The following is a 23013-nucleotide window of genomic DNA, read 5'->3' on the forward strand; positions in this document are numbered from 1 at the left end:
TAGGGAAGGCAGCTTTGCTATTACAGCCTGCATATAAGAAACATTTCTTTCTCCATCTCCTCCGTCTGTGTTTCCTGAAGGGGGTAATGCTGCTGCCCTGTCCCATTTACTTAGCGCGAAAGCCTGTGATCAAAGGTAAGGTTCTCACCTTACCTTTCTTCAGAGGTCTGTGGTCTTGTGTAGGTTGTACATGGACATCAGCTAGACTTTTAACTAGGAGGAGGTGTAAGTTATCTATCACACTGAATTTTTTGGGTCATGCAGAGGGAAAGGATGCTCTTTTAATAAAATCTGTATTTTTACTTTATATTTTTTTTTCTCCTGTGATAATGGGGAGGAAAGGTATGAGGGTTCAAAACAGCTTGCTTATAGAGATGGTGAGGACAAAGGGCTGAAGTAATGTTTGAGTTGGATTTCATAGTGCTTGTGTTTGCAAGGGCAGTAACTAGTATGTGTATTGTCCCACCCGGTGGCTTTTGCACTCAGGGGACTCTTTTCAAGCCCCACCAAAACCCCACTAAGACAACAAGCAAATGAAGCTTTGAAGGTATGTGTAATTGCTATCAGACATTGTCCTTAAGACGTAGTATGTGATTCCAACAGCCTCTGTCCTGCTAATAGACAAATACATAGGAATAGCAAATGAAAATTTAAACAAATAAATTAAAAAACCCACAAAACAACCCCAAAAAACCCCAAACCCAAAACGCCCCAAAAAACCTCAAAGAGTTCTCTTGCACTGAAATTGGCAAGGCTAATCTCTAGCCGTAGGCCAGCCTTGAAATGACCCCACCTGATCTCATGGACTTTTATTTCCTCTGAGTATTTCTTTAATTTACAGTAACAGTTGCTCTGCAACTTATTTATCTCAATCCCAGCCCAGAAATGGTGCAATGTGATTTCCTCATGGGGCTGCCAATGCTGCAAAGGCTTTCACGTCACTGTTTCCTGTTGACTCAAATGCTCTTTTCTTACTCTTGCCAACGTCAAACAGAGATAGCAGATCAGGGAAGACTTCTGAGCAATGCGAAGTAGAAAAATAGGAACAGTTTCTTCACAGAGAAGGTGCTCAGGCATCAGAACAGGCTGCCCAGGGAAGTGGTGGGATCACCGTCCCTGGAAGTGTTCAAAAGCTGTGTAATGAGGACCTCAGTGGTATGGTTTAGTGGTGGTCTTGGCAGTTGTGGGGTAATGGTCGGACTTGATGAGCTTAAAGCTCTTTTCCAACTTAGTTGATTCTATGATTCTATGAGTAGAAATCTGAGGATTTCAGTATTAAGCCCTGTCAAAAAACACTCCAGCTTTCAACTTCGTCTAATTCTCACTGATAGTCCCCAAGAAAGGATGCACATAACTTTAAATCAGGTCAAATTTTCAAGTATCTGAACTAGCTGTTATTTTAAGATTTCTTTTCCTGGTGCCTTTTAAATCTGTTTATGCACTCTTAATCCGTCTGCTGCAAAATTGCCATCCTCCCCCTGCACCTCTTCCCCCCATAAAATAGCACTGTTTATTTTATTTCTCAGTGATTCCTGAGGGAGCAGTTGGTCTTTGCAGTTTGTCAAGCCGATGGTGCTTAAGAGTGAAAATGGAAGACTGCCTGGTTCTTAGATGCTGTTCCCCAAAGGGTGGTTGTTAGTGTTCATTTTCCTAATACATGTTCCCAGGCATGTATCAGGCCAGTGCACAAATGCTGTAACATAAACAAGTTATAATACCCATCCTGCTTTTTTCTTCAGACACCCCATGGGATTTCTAAATGTTAGAATACTGGACAGACAATTAGCTGGACCTCTTAAAAAAATAAATATATATACATATATAGTTCAAAGTACTGTATTTATACTTGACCTTTGAAGTGAGACCATGGGCGGAGGTTAGGTGTTACGATCTTTAAGGTCCCTTCCAACCCAAACCATTCTGTGATTCTATACCAGCTCAGGTTTAGTTAGTCTGAAGCAAGAGCTGTTTGTAACAAAAAGCTGCTAATGCCATGACAGCAGTGATGTGAATGTTAAGCCTGGCTGTTTCAGTGCTCACTGGAACATTTGAGAAAGAAGTAGTGTCTCTTTTACACATCATAGTAGAGATGAGTACATCCAAAAGATCGAGATGGGCCATGGGGGTTTGTCCACACTGGAGAAGCAGTTTTTATGCTAGGAAGAGTTAACTTTGTTTCCCTGAAGCTCACCTTTAAGGAAAGAGTAGAAAATACATGCATGTTCACCTAACTGTATTCATGCTATAGAATCATAGAATCATAGAATAGTTAGGGTTGGAAAGGACCTCAAGATCATCTAGTTCCAACCCTGCTGCCATGGGCAGGGACACCTCACGCTAAACCATCCCACACAAGGCTTCATCCAACCTGGCCTTGAACACCGCCAGGGATGGAGCACTCACAACCTCCCTGGGCAACTGATTCTAGTGGCCTTGAACACCGCCAGGGATGGAGCACTCACAACCTCCCTGGGCAACTGATTCTAGTGTCTCACCACCCTAACAGGAAAGAATTTCCTCCTTATATCCAAGCATATGTATTATACAAGCATATATATTACTTATATAAATACACACACACACTCCTCGTTGGGTTGCTGCTAAATTCCTTCCTGTTGGAGATCTGGCAAAAGGGATTTCTTTTTTAAGCATGGGCTTGAAGAGATGCCTGGACAAGCTGGTCTAGGTAAACACATGTCATGTGGAGAGATCAGCGCGGAATGAGCCCAGGAGGAATAACAAGGAGATGTAAAAGCTGGCCTGACTGGCAAGGTAGGGGTGATAACTGCGCTGCAGCTGGAGGAAGGGTTGCTGAACAGGTAGGCAAGGTGTAGCTGGGCTCAGTTTAACTAATGCATCAAAGATGTAGCATTAGAGATCTGATGTGGGCTGAAGAGCCAAGTTTTGCTGGTTTGCAGAGTTTGTGCTACTGTCTTAGACTGGTGCTGTAGACAAGCCAGCTTGGGTGTCTTTGAGCAGCCCTGTAATAAAGGCACAGTGAAACAATGAAGTGTTGTTTATATGGACCACAGATGATAACATTAAACACGTGGCCTTGGTGCTAGACACAATGGTATTGTGAGATTGCTGGGAACACATCTATCTTAGCTTCTGGAAGGAGCCCAGAAGCTGTTGAGCAGAGCCCAGGATGGTGACGAGAAGCAAGCTGTTCTTGTCTGTCATGAGCCATTTGGTTTCCTGCTCATATGCAGAGAGGAATGAAAGGATTCCTGGTGGCTTTTCTTCTGCTGTGTGCATCTCAAGATGTTAATACCAGTAGTCATTTCAAGCTGGCTGGCTGCCAGAAAGTGGAGCATAACAATGCTTATCCTCTTAAACTTAGAGAGGGCTTAAAACTAGCTTGTAGATGATTAACATCAGATCTGGGAAGGGGCTTGTGGGGAAAGAGGGCCAAATAGCACCATTAAAAGGCTGACTAGTCTCAACTGAATTGTATGCCAGTTTTCCAGTCTGCTTGTTCCTGATTGATACTCCGAGTAAAACTGAACCAATCGATACCAAATGTCCATAAACAATTACTAGGGGAAATTTCTGAACCAGACTGCAACAATTCCAGGGTTTAGTTTTGTACTAAATCATTGTTTGTCCTTCTTCTCACAAGTAAGTGAGCACCCCTTTTGCATGCACTACCCAGACTGGTGAGCATGCAGCATAAGCAAGTGCCTCGCTATCTGTAGACTTTTGCAGAAGCCAGAACAATGCCAAAAAAGAAACCTCAGAGACCAGCAGCTGTGGTTAGTGAGTTGAACTTTATCAAACAGGTTGCTTTTCTGTCCGGCTGAAAAATTAGTTTAGACTTTGTCCTTACCAGTTCCTTCAACACCCACAGGTCTCTGCAGGCTAGTCAGAGGAAAGCTGAAATTGGAGGGTCTGTCAAGCAGCTGCTATGCAAGTGTATAGCAGGAAATCCCATTCTGGAAAACAATGTGTATTCCCCAGAAATGGCATTAGGATACCCTCCAGACAATGTCATCATGTGCTGTTGTGGCAAAGCTGCAGTCTGAGTGTAGTCTGGTTATACATGTTTTACCATGGAGTGTATTTCCCCAGAGATCTGAGGTGTTTACTACAGAGCAAGTGACCTTTTACAGATTTCTCTTGTGCTTGCTCGGCTCGGAGAGTGCTGTTGAAAGGGTATTACTCTTTGCTGATTCAGGCTAAGGACAGTTTGGGAAACCCAATGGGAGCTGGTTAGTGATGAGCACACACCTATGGATATGCCTAATCCCATGTGGACAAGAATTCATTTCATGACAGGGAGAACATTTCTGGGAGGAGTGCAGGGCAAGGAGGCGCTGACAGCTCTTCCTGGTATTGACTTAATCTCTCCTGAAGAAGTTGGCATTTTTTCTTTTTCCCCAGTGTCTCGTGGGTATTTAATGTTTTTGTTTGGTAGATAATAGTTTTACTTAGAGCTTTCTAAGCCTGACAGAAGGTATGATTAATGCTCTTCATATCTGTTGTGTTTGCGTGTGTGAAGGATCGCCTGTTCTTTGTGATGGAGTTCGTAAATGGCGGGGACTTGATGTTCCATATTCAGAAGTCACGCCGCTTCGATGAAGATCGGGCCCGGTTCTATGCTGCAGAAATTATTTCAGCCCTTATGTTTCTCCATGAAAGAGGCATCATTTATCGGTGAGCTCTGCATTCATTCATTCTCTTTGAATACCATGGCTGAGATAATAGCCTGAGTTTTCTGCATAATAAATAACTCTCACTTGCTGCCCACCAGGAACAAGTTGTCAGCTGGGATAACAGTACCTCCACTTTCCTCTGTACATTGTCCAAGGTGCACCAGCTTCCAGGCAGGAGTGAAATTTCTGGCTGCAGTATTGGCTGCAGGGAGGGCCTTCCTATGACATGTGTGCAAGCACATAGGAAAATGGTTTTTTTGAGAGGCACAGAGGCTAGAGTTTGCATTGGCGTCAATTCACAAAGCTGGTTTATATTAGCCCCAGAACTGCAACTTGTCTTCACCTCAGGTGACTGTGCGGCTGCTGGGTGTTAGCTGCTGACCAGCAAAAGCCTCCACTGTGCTGCTCTGGGCCTGTCCTGTTGCCATAGAGCATATGTCAAACTGATAGCAAAGAGTCAGGCTTTAAGTGAAACCTTCCTAGATTTTCTTGGAGATAAATGCAAGGAGCTGTTGCTTTTGCCACTGTGTTATTTAAAGGCTAATATGTGCTGGGTATACCAAAGCCCTTTTATTTCCCTGTATTAGCTATAGGCCTGTGTTTGAACCCTATCTATTTGACACACCTGTCCAGTGCCACACAGCTCAGCCACTAAAAGTCTTTTAATTCCTGCCATGATCCTACAGCAGGAGTTTTTCCTTCCTGTCTATGTCTGGCATCTTTGTGTTGCAACTGGATCGAAGCATCATTGCCTCCCTGTGTCAGCCTCCGTTCCCAGGTCTCAAGGCTGTTCTCAGGAAGCTACTTCCTATACGCAGCTCTTTATTTGTCATTATTCTGTACTCAGGATGACAGTTGGTTATATTTTTTCCTTCTGTAGTGCCAGAGTGCTCCCCTGTCAGCTCAAGCATCAAGGCATAGACTAGCCAGCATGGATCAGACAGCCAGTCTGCTTTGCAGAAGCCTCCCTGGCCAAGATGACCATTTGACCAGCATCCTCACATATAGGCCAGAGGCAGAGCAAGACTTCTGGGTTGAAACAGAACAGCTAGAGCCAGGAGATGTCAGCGATGGGGCATTCTGGTTATACAGAAAGGCTTCTTCTGATATGCGTTGCAGAACATTTCTGGCATCCTCTTGCCCAGACCACTGGAAAGAAGAACAGCTAGTTGTTCTCTTTGGACTACTGTTACCTGGGTTCCAGCAGCAAAACATGCATATTTTTGTATGGTTTGCTGTAGCTCTGCTGTGTCCCACTTGTGGCATGCCAGCACTGCAAAGCATAATGCCAACTCTTGATTTTTGCTGGTTGGTTACAGTTGTACAGCTGAGACCCACAGCTGGGTCCAGGATGGGACCAGTTCCAGCCCCAGCCAGGCTCTGTTAGTACCATTTCACACTGTGGGTTGAGCCAAATGCCATTTGGTTTGGGGCTTTGCATAGTTTAACCTCGGCAATGCAGTCTTGCATTTAGTAACGCATCCTCCTGTGTCAGATAAAGCCAGGTTTGAACACACTAAAACCAGAATAGCTGAGGGCTGAAGTGGCTGAAGGGCCAGGGGTTGTGCAGGGGACACTTTCCTATCTGATGGTGAGATGATAGGCTAAATCAAGTAAAAGCAACTTGTCTTTCTCTTCGTGGCTTGAGTTCCAGTGAGAACCAGATGGTCAGGTGAGGACAGAGAATATGAAATCATTTTCGAGTATGGAATCATACGATATATGTGGCACAGTGAAATAGAGAAGGAGTGTCATTTTAATGTTCTCTGAGTCTTGAGAGTTATGAAAATTACTATTGATATATACCATATGTATTGAGCTTGTAAGGCGCAGTGATTGTCTGCATAGAATAGCAAATCTACTTACTCTACAGCTGGATTTTGGTCTAATTCCTCCCCTGTGAATAATACCAGCCGCCAAAGAGAAACCGTGCCAGATAATTACGCGAATGACATTATCCTTAAAATAGTGACATCCACTAGCTGTTGTCAATCATTCAGCAGCAAAACTATGTCTGTGCATAATGTAATGCCACTGTGCTTACGGCTTGTCCTGTGCCCCCCAGCCTGCTGCCTGTCACAGGGCAGGAGTAATCTATCCCTCTGGGTTTTCGCACTCTTCAAGTGCTGCTGTAATTCATGGTAGAAACTGGAGGAGTAATTGAAAAGCTGCTTGAACAACTGCACAGGCTTTGATCTTGTTAAGAACCTGGTTGAGTTTTGGAGTCAGGCAGGCTGAGCTGCAAGGGGCAGATTTGCAGGGGGATGACTTGTTTTAAAATTAGTCGGGGTGACTCCGCTCTGGGAGATGTAAGAGGAGAGAGCTGCGAGCTCCATTTGTACTGAGCTGAGGTTGCTTCTGCTGGGTCATGAACACCGGGCTCCAGAATGGAGTCTGCAGAGTGGAAGGAGATGCCCAGAGGGGAATCACTGCACTTGTGTAAGAGAGCTTGGAGATTTTGTGATCAGAATGTGAATGCTTGCTTAGGAAGCTGGAAGCAGGGGGAAGAGGCACCAGGACAAGCTTGATCAGAAAGTGTTTTGCCACAAGCTATTCATTATGCCTCTTCTTCCTGGATTCCTAGGGTCAATGAAGTAAGAATGATGCTGGCCTGCAATACCCTGGCTCATTTGTTTTTCTTCTGTACTAAACTTAAACATAATAATACTGTATTTTTCCTTGCCCCCTTCAAGATTAAGCAGTTCAGGAGAGAGTCTGCATTTACCAACACAATGAGCATTCTCCTGGTAAGTTGAGGTTGAGTTGCTTTTGCTGCAAGCTGTGTCTTCTCTCTTTTGAAATGCCGAAGAGGCTTGAGAGCCAGCACTGAAAATTCATCGAAAACTAGCTGAAATGTGTCACTTTTCCCTGGGGTGACAATGCTGGTAACAGCTAAAATCGGGTGTTTGTTGATTACTTTTCTACCCATACATATGCAATCTGAAACAGACATGGTGCAGTACTCCTGCAGTTGCTGCTGTAGGTCTTTGAAATGGGGTTCCTGAAGCAAATGCTGTATTTTGCTTGTATGCAACATTTAAACATTAAAACAGGTCTGCTGCTGGATTAGTGCTCTTACAGGATGGTTTTCGTGATGCAGCTGAAATTTTCAGCAGGTTTGCTTCACGGAAACTGCTTTTTGCTACTAAGCTGGGGCCAGAATAGAAGTCCTGTAAACATACATATGTGAATTTGTATGTTTTCAGAAGGGAGCTTTCATTTTCACAGATTATGGTGGTTGTTGCTTTTTTCATTTGCAGCACTGCAAGGGAGAAATGGCTTTCTGGGCTTATCAAGGAAACATCTCTGTCTTGCCCTAAGCTGAGGTTTAGCTGTCAGCTCAGCAGCAACTATTTATAGTTGCTTCCTGAAAAAAATGTCGACAGGTACCATGTGGTTCCTTATCCCATCATACAGGGGAATGCATCCAGCCATGGAAACAAGCTTTTCAACTTGTCACATTGTAGTATATTGTGCACCCCTACCCACAGAGTAGTAGGACAAGGACATATCTGGGATCAGCTCATGCTGGATGTTTCCAGGAAAAGGTTAGGTGATAATCAAGGCTTGCTGCTTGGCATAGCAGACTGGCAGATACATCGTTAGGGGTATAGGTAGTGTAGCATGTAGGTAATGTAGCTGACCAAGAGCCAGAGGAGCTAAAAGACTGGATTAGAGACCTTGGGAGAGGGACTGGTTGTTGGCTAGCTGCAGAACCTTGTTTTTATCCTGAGGACTTATACTAGTTAGCTTATTTCACTGCCTTTGTGTCCATATCGATATTTCTAATGCAACTTACCCTTCTGGAGATGCTTGAGGTCTCATTGTACTCTATCATGCCTCTGAATGTGAGATGGTTTGCACAGAGTCCCCATGCTCTGATGTGGCACCAGCCACCATTAAGTAAGTCTTGTGAATGGATTGTGCTTATTAGGATGTGTGGTCCCTTTGGGAGGCAAAAGATGAGAACAGGTCTTGCCCTGGGGCTAAACACCAGCTCTTGAGGAAAATAAGATAGGTTTGTTAATAGGAAATGTTTACTTTTTTGTATGTTACTTGAAAGCAGCACCTTCACATGTGTAGTACGATACGGAAAAGCTTCATATCCTTTGGGATCTGGTAAGATTGCTGGATACTGGCCAGGTCTCTGAAACTGTCACCTTTCTCTAGGGTAGGAGACCCATCAGGTCTGCAGGTATGTGTCTCATGACTATTGGCTTATATAGTGAAGGGGTTTTTTGCAACAGGTTAATTCTCTGCCAATTCAAACAATAAGCCTGTGGCACTTGATGTAAAGTTTACATAAGCCTTTTATGGAGACCAGTTTTGCTGGAAAGTCTCCTATTAACTGAAACAACACCAAAGTTTCTTTCAGCAAAATCAATTAGAAGTTACATGCTGAAAACAGAAGCTGAATGCCTTTCCTAATTACATACACCCACTGTTAACAGAACAATTTTATTAGTGTTCAGTTTGCTTTTTCCAGTGACTTGAAGTATTGTAGACATGGAAACCCTCATGTTCTGTCTTACTTTGTGTGTGTGTGTGTGTGTGTGTGTAGGTTTGTTTTCTTTTGGCAACTGGCGAATTTGTTTATTCTCATCTCATGACCTTTTTCACATCTGGAGCCAGATCTGGTTTCCCCTAAAGTCAAGAGGCCTTCCCAGGGGAGGTAAATTAGGAGTTGAAATGGATCTGTGACTGACAGCAGCAGTGCCCAGCAAAGCAAACAGGCTGGCTGGGGGGCTCTCCAGGGATTAACATTGGTTTGCTTAGGTGCTATGCATAGCTTTGTTTTCTTAGCAAATAAAGGTAAATCTTTTATTTAATTGTTTTAAAAGTTTTCTCAAAGTTTTTGCTTGCATGTGCTACAGTAGAGGCATCTTTGCTCTATTTGATGCCTCCCTCTTCCCCACCCTGATTCTCTGACGTGGGCAGAGGCAGGTTGGTTGCATCCAGGAGGAAAGGATGGGAAACAGCTCAGCAAATGCCAGAACAGGTGTGAGTCTGCTCCGTGGAGCACCATAACCTCAGCTGTGGGATCTGGTCCTTGTTGCTTCAAAACCTCTATTCAGGAGAACTCCTAGCCTTGGTGCTTCCCTGGATTTGGGCCCTGAAGATGACAGCAGATTAATGTAAGCAGAACAAAATGAAGGATGTGCTATATTATGAGAATAGTGGAAAGAATTAACTATAAGCTGATTTTACGGTGAATGAGTGAAGCAAATCAGCTAAAAGCTGCAAGTTGGCACAGAATAGCATACCAACAGCCCTGTCCCTACAAAAACTGCTTAGTGCAGGAAAGAAATTTTCATGCTTGAGTCTCTGGAAGCACTTCATTCAGCTTAGGAAATACAAAAGGATGTCTCTTAGGGTCAGGAGTATAGTAATGTCTGTGGCTATCTTATCTGGCAGTCAACAGCTCATGTAGACCTGATTTGTGCTTCTAGACAGTGCGTCTTCCACATTGTTTTCCTCTCAAATGTGGTTATTGCATGCTTGCAAGGGGAGCTCTTCTACAGCCTCTGGCATGCAGTGTTTAAAGTATTGTTTCTCTGCACTTGATCAAATGGAAAGTGCAGAGAAAAAAACCCCAGCCTCTCACGTTTCCATGTCATGTTTAATCAGTCACTGTGCAGGACAGTTGAGTCCTGATTTACAGTTATGCTTACGTAGAGCAGTCCTGTTTTGAGATCAGATCTCTGTGCCCCATTGACTCCACTGTATATAGTCTGTGAACTTCAATGCAACTTTCCACATGACTAAGGACTACTGAATAGCCTACAGAAGTTACTGGCTCTGCTAGTGTCTACTTTTTTCTTTATGGCTCTTTAAAGGGATTGATTTGAAACCTGCAAACCCTGCACATAATGAGTTTGTATAAATCATTAAAAAAACAGAGCTCGAAGGGACCTCAAGAGTTTGTCTAGTTTCCCCACCTGCCCCAAGGCTGGCTAACCTTTACCTAAATACAAGTGTCTCTCTCATACTTTCACTCTTCTCTTTTGGTGTAGTTGTTAGACCTGCATGTAATAACTTGTGTACTACACTCTCGCAGGCATGGACACTCATTTATGCAGTGTTTGAAATGAGAGCTCAGCGTCAGCTGAGAATTCTGGTATTGGTGCAATAAAATAAGCAATGCTACCCATATGTGGAGGGGGTAAGTGATTAGATGTGACTTCTGTTCTGTCATTCTTTTCATGACTAATATATACTTATGAAGGCATTTCACAATTAAAAAGCATATAGATGCAATTCAAGAAATAGCTAGGTGTAACAACTACAGGCAAGGTTTTAAAGAAAGGAGTCCAGAATTTGACTCAGTTTTTAAGTCCCAAAGCAGCTGGGAGTGTTCAGGTTAGAACTTCTGAAACAGAAATTTTTCTACAAAAAGACCAATTTTCTGCCTTTCCTGCCCTTTTCTTTCTTTTTAAAGGCGTGAAGGTCATGAGGAGGGAAAAATAAAGGCAGAAATAAATTTTAAGATGTTATGTAAAATTTATTTAAAAAACCATCTGTGAACATTGCTGCTACCTTTTAGCCAGAACTGCTCATCTAATTTTTAATGTGTTTCCTGATATCAAGAGCATTCAGGCCTGTGATTTTTAAGGACCCAATTTTGAAAACTTCTGCTCTGAGATCCCCACAATTGCCCAGCATTAATCCTGTCATTTTACTGATCTTTGTACCCACCTTGAATCGAGGAAACTTTCAATATTAATGTCAGAGAATGTGACCCCTGGGATAGCATTAGGGAGGCTGGTATATATAGCTGAGGAAAAGGTCTCTGTCAACCTTAATAAACGCTTTGCACAATTTTTGAAAACAAAGATTATGCCAACAAAATGCTGTTGCATCTGCTCCCTCTGACTTGCTGAAATGGAAGATTTCTTGCTATGTGCTATGTTGCAGCGGGCAAAGCTACTGTGTAAGGGAGACAATGAGAAAATCAGTATAGTTAACATACTTGGCCTGCAGCAACTGCCGTAGCTATCCAGGGAGAATTTGACTTATTCTTTTAGCTGTACCAAGGTCAGTGCCTGATGCTTCCTAAGTCAATATCCCAGTGTTTAGATTTTGTTCTTTATGGCTGGTGAGCATTTAGGTACTCTGGTTTTATGCAAACAGGAATTTGTAAAGTCATCCGCAGCTTTTAATATCAGTGGTGGACCATTGTAACACCGTATCTTTAGATTCTAGCTCAGAATCACCAGCTGCCTGTAATGATAAAAAACTAAAAATAAACACAGTTGAAAATTTCAACTGTTACATGGCAGCACAGCAGCAATGGTTTTCTGCTTTACAACTCAAAGTGTATGTGGGAGAAAATGCCATCATCTTCCTGAGCTGGTGCTGAGGCTTGTAGTTAGCTGCTGGTGCAGGCCAGGGTGCAGATTGCAAAGCCTATTCCCATGAAGCAAGGGGAAAGCATTACTCATTCGGCCTCTGAGTCATAACACCTTTGCTGTTAATAGGATGGAGAACCTCCCCTTTTATGAGGCTGTGCCTAAAGGCACAATTTAGGGTCAGAACTGTATTACCTGATTATTATTCCACTAAAGCAGGTGGCAGTATTCCAGCTGACAACAATGGGAACATGAGCAAGCCTTCAAGTCTCAGCCATGTACAAGGTGTGATATATTCACAACCACAGAGACCCTCCACGCTTTGAGCTGATTTCTTCTGGATCAATTAAAGTTTCACAAGCACGATTTATTATTACCATCAGGAGCTGCTTTCACAAATCTCTCAGCAGCATAGTAAAGAAGTGCTTATGAATCAGAAAAATTAGTTCCAGGTAGGAGAGGTTATTTACTAGCTAAATCCCTGATCCAGGTGTACTGCTGTAGCAAAGTCCATCCAGTAAGGATGTGAATGTTTGCATCTGAACCATTTCTGATCTATGCTATTTTGGGGGTGGCAGAAGTGTTATGGTGCCTTGCCAAAGGGTCATGCTCCTTTGTTTATTGTGTTGGAAAAGGAAGGGAGCTCGAGGAAGGGATATGATGGGAACATGGAATTGGGAAAAGCATGATTAGCTGTGCAAGGTAGCAGGAAGAATTTATTTCATGTGCAAGCCTGTGTGGTAGAAGGGGAGTGATGGGAAGCGATCCCTTCAAACTCTTAATGGGCTTTCAGATAAGCCTGTGTGTGCTGTTGTAGTGAGGCTGCTGCACATTTCAGTGTGCAGGTTATGTGGCACCCACGTTAGAGTCCATGCTCATGTGTGACATTTAGCATGTGGGCGTCAGATTTTCTCCTCCCTCCTCTGGATGTGGTTATGTTCCTTTTGACATTTTCCTGATATGAAAATGTAGCAAGGTCCTGTGTTCTTGTGACTTGTGCCTAGAAGCTGAATTAGTGTCCTTTGTATTTCTGGCTGTCAGCATCTCTTAACTGTAAGTTGAGGAATTGTATGCTTTTCTATGTTTTGGGGATTTTGACTCAATCTATCAACTCAACGTAGTCTTTGCCTGCACCTTCTCTTAATTGTTTTCTCTTCCCTAACGGTTATTCCTAGCTGGAGCTCCCCATTTCAGTATTTCTCATATTACTAGTTTGAAACTTGGTGCCCAAACAGCAGCTTTACAGCCAGAATTTCTACCTTCACCCGCTGTTGAGCACTGAAGGGAGCAAAAATCTTGGCAGCTGATGCCTGCTTCTTGTTTCTCAGCCCAGCCTTGATAAATGAGAAAGCCAAGGAGCTGTTCTGACTCTTGATAGCTGGCCAAGCTCCCAAAGAGATAGTCCACCCACTGTGAAGGGCACAGTGCAGCACTGCCAGGTCCCTCTTTACTTGTATAAGCACAGAGCACGGTCCTGCCAGTCCTGCTCCCACTGGGGTCTCTCTGGGGCCAGAGCCAACCCCCGCAGGAGGGTTACAGCTCTCAGCATGCAAGCCAATGATGATTTAGCCAATCCAACTCGTATCTTGAAATGCAAAGTTAATTTCAAAGTTGAGATGGCCCATCAATGTCAAAAATTCTGTTGGTGGTAGGTTTGAGATGGAACCATTGTAACTCATACCCAAAATCATGATTTTTGACCTATCCCTACACAAACAGAAAATGCCCAAATAAGCCTTTGTTGCACCATATCTGTTAAATAGATAGCTTTTATCTGTGACTTAGTCACTTGAAACATACTTTCCTGTCTGCTTTCAGAAAGGCAATACTAACCTGTGCTGCTTCCTGGAAATCATGCTGGTTTGGAAAGGAGTCAGAGCAAAGCGAGACTGGCTTTTGAACCTCTAAAGCCACAAGACATCTCTGGCTCAAGTGGGCTAAAGTCTGATTCATGAGTGAAAAGTCTGTGTTGCACATCCCCCTACACTTTTTTTGATCTAGTAAAATTGCCCTGCTCACTCAAATTGGTGACTGCCCTGACAGGGATAGCCCCAAGGGGAAAATCAGGTATGCTGTGTGATAAAATTAATGGAAAACTGTCTCGCAGCCTGCCCTATTTTCTGCACCTCATCACTTCAAGTTGCAGCTGCCTTTTGGGTCTTTCTGGATTGAGGGCTTTCCATAAGCCTCAGGGTAGTCAAGAGAAGCTTCTGTCAGAGCTGTTGGATGCTGCTTCCCAACACGAACTTGTGGCATCTCTGGATCTCTGCTGGCCAGGAAGCAAGACAGGAAATTCCAGCTATTGCCATGAACCAGTAAGCCAACACTGGACTGGGGATATGTGAAAAGGAGGGGATGTCAAATGAGTGTTTCTAGAGGCCTAGCTGTTACCTCTGCGTGAGTCAAATGTGTCATGGAGTATCAGGTATCTCCATGTTCTGTCATGTCTAGGAAAGGTTAATTGAAGTCACTGTGTGACTGACTGAGAGTCCTCCGTACTTTCTCTTCACTTCGTTACAACCAGACTTGTTCTGAAATACTCCAGGGAAGCTCCTAATATTTCCAGGTCCTTACTCTGCTTGTGTCTTTCTTGAGCCTTTGCTGTGGTTTGGTGTAATTCAAGCTGTTCTGTTCCCGGGGCTAAGTGGCCAATTAGAAGATGGCTGTCCCGCAATAGAGTTGGCTTGTAGATGTGAGCACATGATTTCCGTAGGCTCCCAATCCCTAATCCTCTGAAGCCCACACTGAGTATGTAAGGATGCCTGTAGCCACAGGGTATAACAGAGGCATCGCTGGCTCGCAGACTTTTCCTTGGCCTGTGTTGGCAGGGCCATTCACAGCATTGGCCAAGTGAGTGGCTGCATCCCAGGCACTGTTATGTAAGGACGAATTTCGACATTAATTACGTGTCTTGGCTTTAGGTTTCATGTTGTCTCTCTGGACAGCAGTAATCTCGGAAGATTCAGTGTGGCTTCTGCAAACAAAACAAACTTTATTTTACAAGCTTTGCGCTCTGTTGCTTTCTCCTGGAGCATCCGCTGTTTTGGGACATTTTGCTTTTGTTTCCCTACCGCTGAGAAGGGACAGTGGTTTTTCTGGAAATGCTGCCGAGCATAGCTAACATGCTAAAGCATTTGAGCTGCAGGAAGGCTGGCACTCATGGTCAGACAGATTAAAAAGGAAAACTTCTCCGTTTGCTTTCGGCTACCTTCCTCATTCTGAAGGGCTGCAGGAGGAAGGGGTGGGTGGAAGATAGATGCAATGTGCTGCTGCCAGCATGGCTGTAGAGGTTGTCTGGGGCAGAAATGTGTGTGCTGGGTGAGAGATGTCCGTGTGGATCATGTTCTCACACTAATGGCTTTCCTCCCCTCTTTCTCCTGCCACTGAAGTCATTAGTGCTCGTTAAGCCAGGATGGAAACAAACCCAAACAACAACAGTCCACAAAATAATTCCATCACTCCAGACTGTTCTTTTTTTCCTTTCCAGTGAAGCAATTAGTCTTCTGCAATCCCATTTTAGCCAGACTGGAAACAATCAGCTGGACAATAGCAAATTCCCTTCCTGGCAGGGCAGTCATCGGATCCCCTCCGTGATGGGAAAGGTGAGGCGCCTTCCTTCAACTGTGTCTGAATCTCCCCAAAGAAATTCCTTTGGGCCTTGCTGGAAGCCCTGTTTTTGTGCAGCCCCTCCCGATGAGTCACAGCCTCTGGCTCCTCTGAGAGCCTTCTGTAAGGTCGTATTTTCTCTCAACCCACTGCAGAGTTAACCCTTCTGTGGTTTTGCCTGAGCGCTCTCATGCGTATATGACCCATCCCACTCACTGGCTGATGATGTAGATTGTGGGTGCCAGAAAGTCATGAAGTAGTCTGTGGTTTATACCAACAGCAAGCCAAAATAGGACTTGCGTGTGGGGGGGGTGGTGGGGGTTGGGGTGGGTGAGTTTTTTCCAGTCTTGCTCATCTGAGTGGTACTTGGTCCTAGGAATGTCTCAGACTGTGTAAGGGGACAGTGCTGTGGAGCAGGAGACTGTGTGATGCGAACAAATGCATTGGAGCTTGGCAAAAAAACAGGGTGCAATAGAGGGGAGAGCGTCTAGCTGAAGTCCTATGATAGCACCAGAGGGCCACAACATAGCTTGGCCAGAGCGAACCAGGAAATCTCTCAGTTCCGATAACTGCTTACGACATGAGTAATGTGCAGTGCTGTCCTCTGCCAACGGTGAAGCCTGCAGCTGTGCCATGCACAGGGCCTTTTGCTGCTGAGGTTGGTTGTAATACATTGGGAAGCACTGGGTTCCCCCTCCATCGCTGTATATCTCCCTGCAGGGCACCATGTCTGCCCAGCACATAGCACCTTTACTGTCCCAAAAAGCACAGATGGGACAGGACATGGAAGGGCGTGTTCAGGTAGGAAATCTGTGTGGCCATGGTGCTGCAGGAGAAGGCTTAAATCACCATAAAGATGGACTTTGCTGTCTTTAGGTTCTAAAAAGCAACCCTGATGGCAACTCAGTGGCTGGCCAGTGCTAAACCTGAACACTTCTTTAAAGATGCAGGAAGAAGCTAAGCCGGAATCCATGTTTTGTCTCATTTCTGTACATGAGGTAAAAGCCACAGGGTTGCTAGTCAGGTGCCAGAAAAAGCTCCAGCTGCCCAAGGCAACTGAGGACAAAGTGGAGCTCTGCTTGCTTGGCTGCTGGGTTGAATAGCAAGTCACCGCGTGTTTGAGTAATGTGTCACTAGTGCCAGAGCTCTGATGTCTGTGGTATGAAGGTGCTGTGTGGGCACCAGAGCCGCCGGGCTGTGGAGGGCTTTGCCTTGAGATAGAAAGCTGGGGTGGAGAAACACTTGTGAGGAATTCTGCCATACAGGCTCATCTGGGGACGCGCAGTTGAAGGTGATTCTGCCTGATCCCTGCAGTCTGGATTAGCTGTGGGGCAGAGCCTGCCGCATCCAGGCATTGTACCAGGTGCCAGCTGAACCTGCTCCATGTCTGGGCAGAGCTGCTCTGGGAGCATGCTTTAGTTGCTGCGGGTGAATGAAAGGCTGTTGATAAGGTTTGTTGGGCATTTTCTATTTGAGTCATTCCAGCCATGGTGAAGGTTGCTGACTGTGCCAGGAGTAACAAGTGCTTGGTCTGAGGACAATGAAACAAATGCCCAAGGGTTGAGTTCCAGGTAGCAGGCGGCTGTGGAGACACAGGCATGCACGTTGGGAATGTGGAGATTCAAAACCAGTAACACAAACTTAAGGAATTGGCTGGAGAGGGGGAAGCAAGTTGGGTATACATTTGTATCACTGGTGCTTCCCAAGTCTCCACAGGGACAATGTGAGGTGGGAAGTGAAAGTAACCCTGTGTTTAAAAGCTGATTCCCAATGCACATGGATGTAATCTTGATGTGAAAGTAGCTGCTGCGTCATGGTGTGGTTGCTTTCCTGTTTCAGTCTAGCACGAAGCGTGCTGCAGCACCCACACCAATCCCCCACGCAGCATCCTCTGCTCTCACAACCCTACTGTGCAATAATTTCTTATGCAAAATCATGAAGAGGTTTGCAAACCATTTGTAAAGTAAAGGACTGTGAATTCTGCGTGAGAACAGAAACGGGGGACTGGCAAATCACATGTGTATAGTGTCCCCAGAGTGCAGAGGGGACATCTGTTGCTCCTTGTCTGCATAGCCTATCTGAAATAGGTCTGAGAATTCGTTAGTTTTAATGTGTCTTTTGTGGGTGATGTATTTCAGCATGTTAAAATTAATATAATTCACCTTTTGTTCCTTTTTCTCAGGGCAATAAAGAGTCGATCTGAGTCTCTATGGTCTTCCATTAGTCCTCACTTATTTATTCATGGGGAGAGCATCTTAAAACAGCAGTCCCATTGGGGAGTAGCAGCACTAGACTGCTTAGATGAGTTTGAAGTACTTGATGACAGAACCCACTGGAATTGTCAATAGCATTAAGAACTGCTTTCCTGCCACAAAATAAAAATATAGCCTTGTAGGTCGAGTGTGCTAAACTTTGATGAGGACATGAGCTAAAAAGCAATGCACTTTAGATGTCATCTGGGTGTACCTTTACCAGGCACAGACAAGGACTTCTTTGAAAACGTCTTGCTTTCACATTGACTTTTATATTGTGATAGAAAATGTGTATTGGTGTGCAATTCTGGCCAGTGTAAACATGGCAGGTTTAGATACAACATCTTTAATTCTGAATTCTGATCTGGTGCAGTGCCTTCATGCCTCTCAGCAAAGATTTCTGTCTGGTTTGCCTGTTGTTTCTTGTCTCCTTAAGAAGTAAGTTTCATTGAGGATCTGTGGGGTCTTCTTCATGCAGAAAGGGACTTACAGTCGAGACACTGAAGCATATAATCCAGGCCTGTGTAAACGAGGAGAACCTGACAGTTTTAGATCTTCCCCGGTTAAAACAGTAAAATCTGAGAGTCCTGTAGTCTGTGGCCTGAAAAAGGCCAAAGAACAGTTGTCAGCGGTACCTCCAGTAAGCAAGGCATCCTGGTCCTGGACAGAAGGGTGAACACAGAGTCACATCATGAATTGACTCTGAATCAGAGGCACATGCTGCTGAAGGGCACATGCTGCTTGTGCCTAACATGCCCAAGTTTCTAACTCAGTGGAGCTGGCTAGTGTTACCCATTCCTGTCCTGAAAGTGCCACTTGTGCTTCCTTTGCACAGTCTTCCCACTTCTGCTCTGGAGTTGATACTCTGTGTATTGGGTGATGAAAGGAAAGGGCTGTCTTTTTTCAAGGTGAGGTCAGTTGAGACAGTGCTTATTTTCATTTTCTGATTCATTTGTTTCGTATATTACAGGAACAAGGGAGCTTTTTGTGCACGGTAGCCGTGTCAACTAAGCACTGATTGACTCCTGCGCTCACTTCTGTTTTGCTTGCAATCGGGCAACCAGCTAAGGCACCAATTTGGGAACTTAGGTAGCCTTGCCAGCTGGTGAGTGATATTTTAGGGGGGCTGAACTGCGTTGGGAAAGGTCCTGTCTCCCTTGATTGCTGGAATTGGGAGCACTGACCAATGAGACTTGTAGGTTATGTGCCTGATGTAACAGAGGGACAAAACCAACCAGCATTGTTCATGGACTGGTTGGGGTCTGTTTGCTGCCTGTACGGCATTTGAGGTGACCCATGGGATCTAGTCTATCCCTGTTGGCCTGGCACAGAACTCAGGGTTGCTGGTTCCTGCACGCAAGCAGGTTGGGAGGAGTCCCCAGAAGTGGGAGTGGGATTGCAGAGAGCTCGACATGCCCAGCCAGGACTGTCACCTGGCTCTATCCTGCTTATCCAGGATACTTGAGCTTCACACAGCCCTGCATGAATCAGCTGCAATGAGTGAATAGCAACAGTAATCCACATGAAATAAGAAACTAAACCTTGGGATAATGACACATTTTGCTACGCTCCTACAAACACCTACAAAACCCTCTGATTTCACTGCGGCTATTGAAATTATTTTTGTGGCAAAAAGGAGAGAGATCAGAGCAGTGAACAAAGCACTTTGTTTGCCTGTGGGTTTATTGGAGTCTTAGGAAAAAAAGAGAATCAATGATATCAGTGATGGTCTCAGTCTTTTTTAAGAAACGACTCTCAAGGCTGCATCTCCTAGGAAATGTATTTAAACTTTGTTCCAAGGGGTACTAGGCAGTACCCCCTCCTGCTACCCCCTCCTGTGCTGTACCAGGATGCCTGTGTGCTTTGTGCTCACAATGTGTCATTAACACAGAGACTGCTCTTTCTCCACATGGACAAAAATTCAGTGCAGACAAAAATTCAGAGGCAGCCATGCTGGCCCAGTGTTGCTCCTTCAAAAGTCAGTAGTAAGTTTAGCAGTGCAGGCTAAAGCAAAATGCTTTTAAAAGTCCTGTCTAAAAATACAGAACTTCTGCCTTCAGCTTTGTTCTTTCCATTGTAGAAAGGAGATTAGCACCTACAGCCTTAGCTTTATAAGTCTGGATCTGTAATTCAGAGCCTTAATAAGGTTAAGTCATTTATTTTTTTTAAGGCCCTAATTGAAAATTGACTGAACCAACAGGACTTTTTTCCCCTGATTTCCCTGTTTTCAGGCTCAGGCTCAGTAGAGTGAATCTTACCCGTATCAGATGAATATGGTGAAGTCTGTCTGACTAGTCATACAGGTTCAGTGCAGGAGTGTCTACCCCACAAAGACCTGCTGGCATTACCAGTGCTAGCACAGGTTGGTTTGCTGCCCAAGCCGTTGCCAGAGGCAGTCTGAACACATGATCATGATGGATAGGGTCATCCTTATTTTTATTTTTGTTCTTTGATATTTCCTGGAGTGAAACATTCCTCCTAAGACTGCGAGTGTGGGGAGGGTGGATTTCACAGCATCCCTGAGATTAGCGGTGACAGCACACAAGAGTTGCTTTCCTGTGAGATACTAATTCCCTCAGGGCGGGCTTAGTGGCAGGCAGCAGTGAAACCTGTGTCGCTCTGTGCAGGTGGAAAGAGGAGCCTTTTCAGCAACACGGTCCAACCCTGGTCCTACCTGGACAGCTTGGAGCTGTGATGGGACCTTTGAGCAGCTCTGCAGTGGCCTATGGGCAGTTGGTGATGGTTAATCTTGGGTAACTCTTTCACGACATCTTGAAGTGTTGGGGCCATGTTGTACTGTAGGCACAAGCCTGATTTAATTTCAGTTTCAGGCTTCAAATCAATGATAGTCTATTTTTGTCAAAGTGGTATAATAGGATTATATTTTTAACCTCTCAGCACTGTCAGCTGTAAGTCCACACCTGGTTCTTGTTTGTGCATTTGGGTCTTGAATCTGTTGTATGCTTCCTCTGAAGACTTCAGGCAATGCGGCTCACAGAAAGAAGTATTGTGGTTTAGTTGGGTTTTTTTTTTCTCTCTCCCTCTTTTTCTGGCAAGGATAAAATAGGAGCTCTGTTGGGAGCAACGCAGCAAGTGATGTCTCAGGGCCAGCAAATTCCAGTGTCGCTGCCCAGTGGGACTGAGGAGTCTATCACAGGACTAGGCTGGCAGCTCATCTGGAGAGGGAGCGTGTGGCATGCATACCAAGAGCTGGACACGAAGCCTTCTCCTGTCTACCTCTCCCATTCCCGCAGTAAATAGGAGGACGTTTGCTCTGGGATTCGGGGAAATACCTCAAGTGTAACTCCTCTTTCCTGACTAGAGTCCCACATAAAAGTGAAGCAAATAATATATGTATTATGTATACATATATATATATATAAAAGTACACACACAAATGTGGACATATAAATATATATGGATTGCACCATCTTTGAGATTACTCCAATGTAGCAATCTCCAGCGCGTCTGTATTTCAGCAGTAATGGGTAATGGCTCCAGCTTTTGGGTGCTCCATTTCAATGTGTCTTTTTGCTCTTGTAAATCTGCCTTTGGAAACTATCATTAGCTCTCTTACAGCTGCTGTGCATCTAATAAAGGGGGAGGTAATAGGTGTACCTGGCCTTGAAGGGAATCGTGGCACCCATGGGGTCTCACTGGATCTGTACCACCCAGGTTCAGACCCACTAACTTGGTGGAAGCTCTGTAATTATATATTGTGGTATGCCGAGGATTATTTTTTTTTTAGTGTATGCCTGTATACTTTAGTCTACCACTCTAATTTAATTGGAGGATGAATCATGCCCATTCATCTCAATAGCAATGAAATCATGTCAGTAATTGTGTTAGCTTCCACAGATGCTTTTCTGAAGTGCCCAGAGGGAGGGGAGGTGGGACTGCTGGCACCTGAAACCACCAGAGAGGTCTTGGATCTCCAGTAATGCCAGCTTCTTTGCCATAAGAGAAGTCAACGCCTTGGGCGCCGCTTTGTCTCAGAGAGCAGCCCAGGGAGTGCCAGGAGGGGATCGGTGTTCTGATGTGGTTTGGGGAACTAGCTTCCAGAGAGGCCCCACCAGCAGGAGGGGGTCAGGCAGATGGGGAGCCAGCAGTGCTGGGTTCCAGTCTATCTCCATCAGAAAACCCGTGGTGTGGCCTTAACCGAGGCAGAAGACTTGCAGAAACTTGTCCTAATGCTTCAAGGGCTGCTTGACTTTGAGACTAAAATGTAACAGCAGAGTGCTTCTGGATACAAATGCTTGCCAGTCAAAGTTTAGTCTGAAGCCCAAGCAACAGAGCAGGAATGTATTTCAAAGCTTAATCAGACTTATCCTTGTGAATGTGTAAGACTGATACAGAGTGCCTTTGGACGTACTGAAGAGCACAGATGCAGGTGAGTATGAGAATATCCCTCTGTCCTGCACAAATTAAAACACCCATGACCTTGTCCGGGGTGGTCCTTGGCCAGTGCTGTAAGTTTTCAGAGAAGTTCAGCCATGCATTCTGGGGGGGTATCTGACCCTGGATACGAGTCCATATTGCATCACTATTGCCATCCTAGTGTCTGCAAGAGAGGTGGAGCCTGCTTTAGAGGCTGGGTGGCCATAATCCATCATGCCTTTATCCTAACATGCAGGTGTGGAGCATTTCAAAAGGTTTGCTCATTGCATGCCAGCATGGGTGGGTTAGGTGAAGAAGAGAAAAGCCATGGGGGTGTTTTATATGGGCACATTCCCCCTCTGCAGCTCTCTGCAGAGACTGCAGAATGTGCTGTGGTGGGATCCCCAGGAATAGTGCTGGGCTCCTGGCTGGAAAACTGCTCAGGTACTGAGCTGCCTGTGCAATTAACCTTTCCTGTGAGCTGCCTCTGCTTCCCACAGCTGCATCAAGTGCTGTCTGCTGTTACATGGCCTAGCACTGAGTGTTAACTTTTAGTGGAGTTTCACCCACTCATACCACTCATCTGGGTCTGAGTTGGATCTCTGAATCAATATGTCACGTTTCTGCTTTTGCTTTGTTTCTGAGAAATGTGAAAGTTCAGTCTGGGGCTGCTGTGCCTGTATTTACAGTCCCTAAACACTTATGTGTGGTCAGCTTTTGAAAATAACTTCTGGTCATTAGGACAGAGCAGAAGGGCACCTCACTATGTTTCAT

At 44.8% G+C, this 23013-nt stretch overlaps 1 protein-coding gene across 1 annotated transcript in view; it reads left to right on the forward strand.

Annotated features, from left to right (window-relative positions):
- Positions 1–23013, forward strand: part of PRKCH (protein kinase C eta) — a 116717-nt gene that overhangs the window by 66724 nt on the left and 26980 nt on the right. Inside the window, exon 10 of the mRNA XM_065685159.1 lies at positions 4502–4656. Coding sequence (XP_065541231.1) covers positions 4502–4656 — 155 coding nt within the window. The remainder of the gene's footprint in view (positions 1–4501; positions 4657–23013) is intronic.

The sequence above is a fragment of the Lathamus discolor genome, chromosome 6, assembly GCF_037157495.1.
Source record: "Lathamus discolor isolate bLatDis1 chromosome 6, bLatDis1.hap1, whole genome shotgun sequence".
Taxonomy (NCBI): Eukaryota; Metazoa; Chordata; class Aves; order Psittaciformes; family Psittacidae; genus Lathamus; species Lathamus discolor.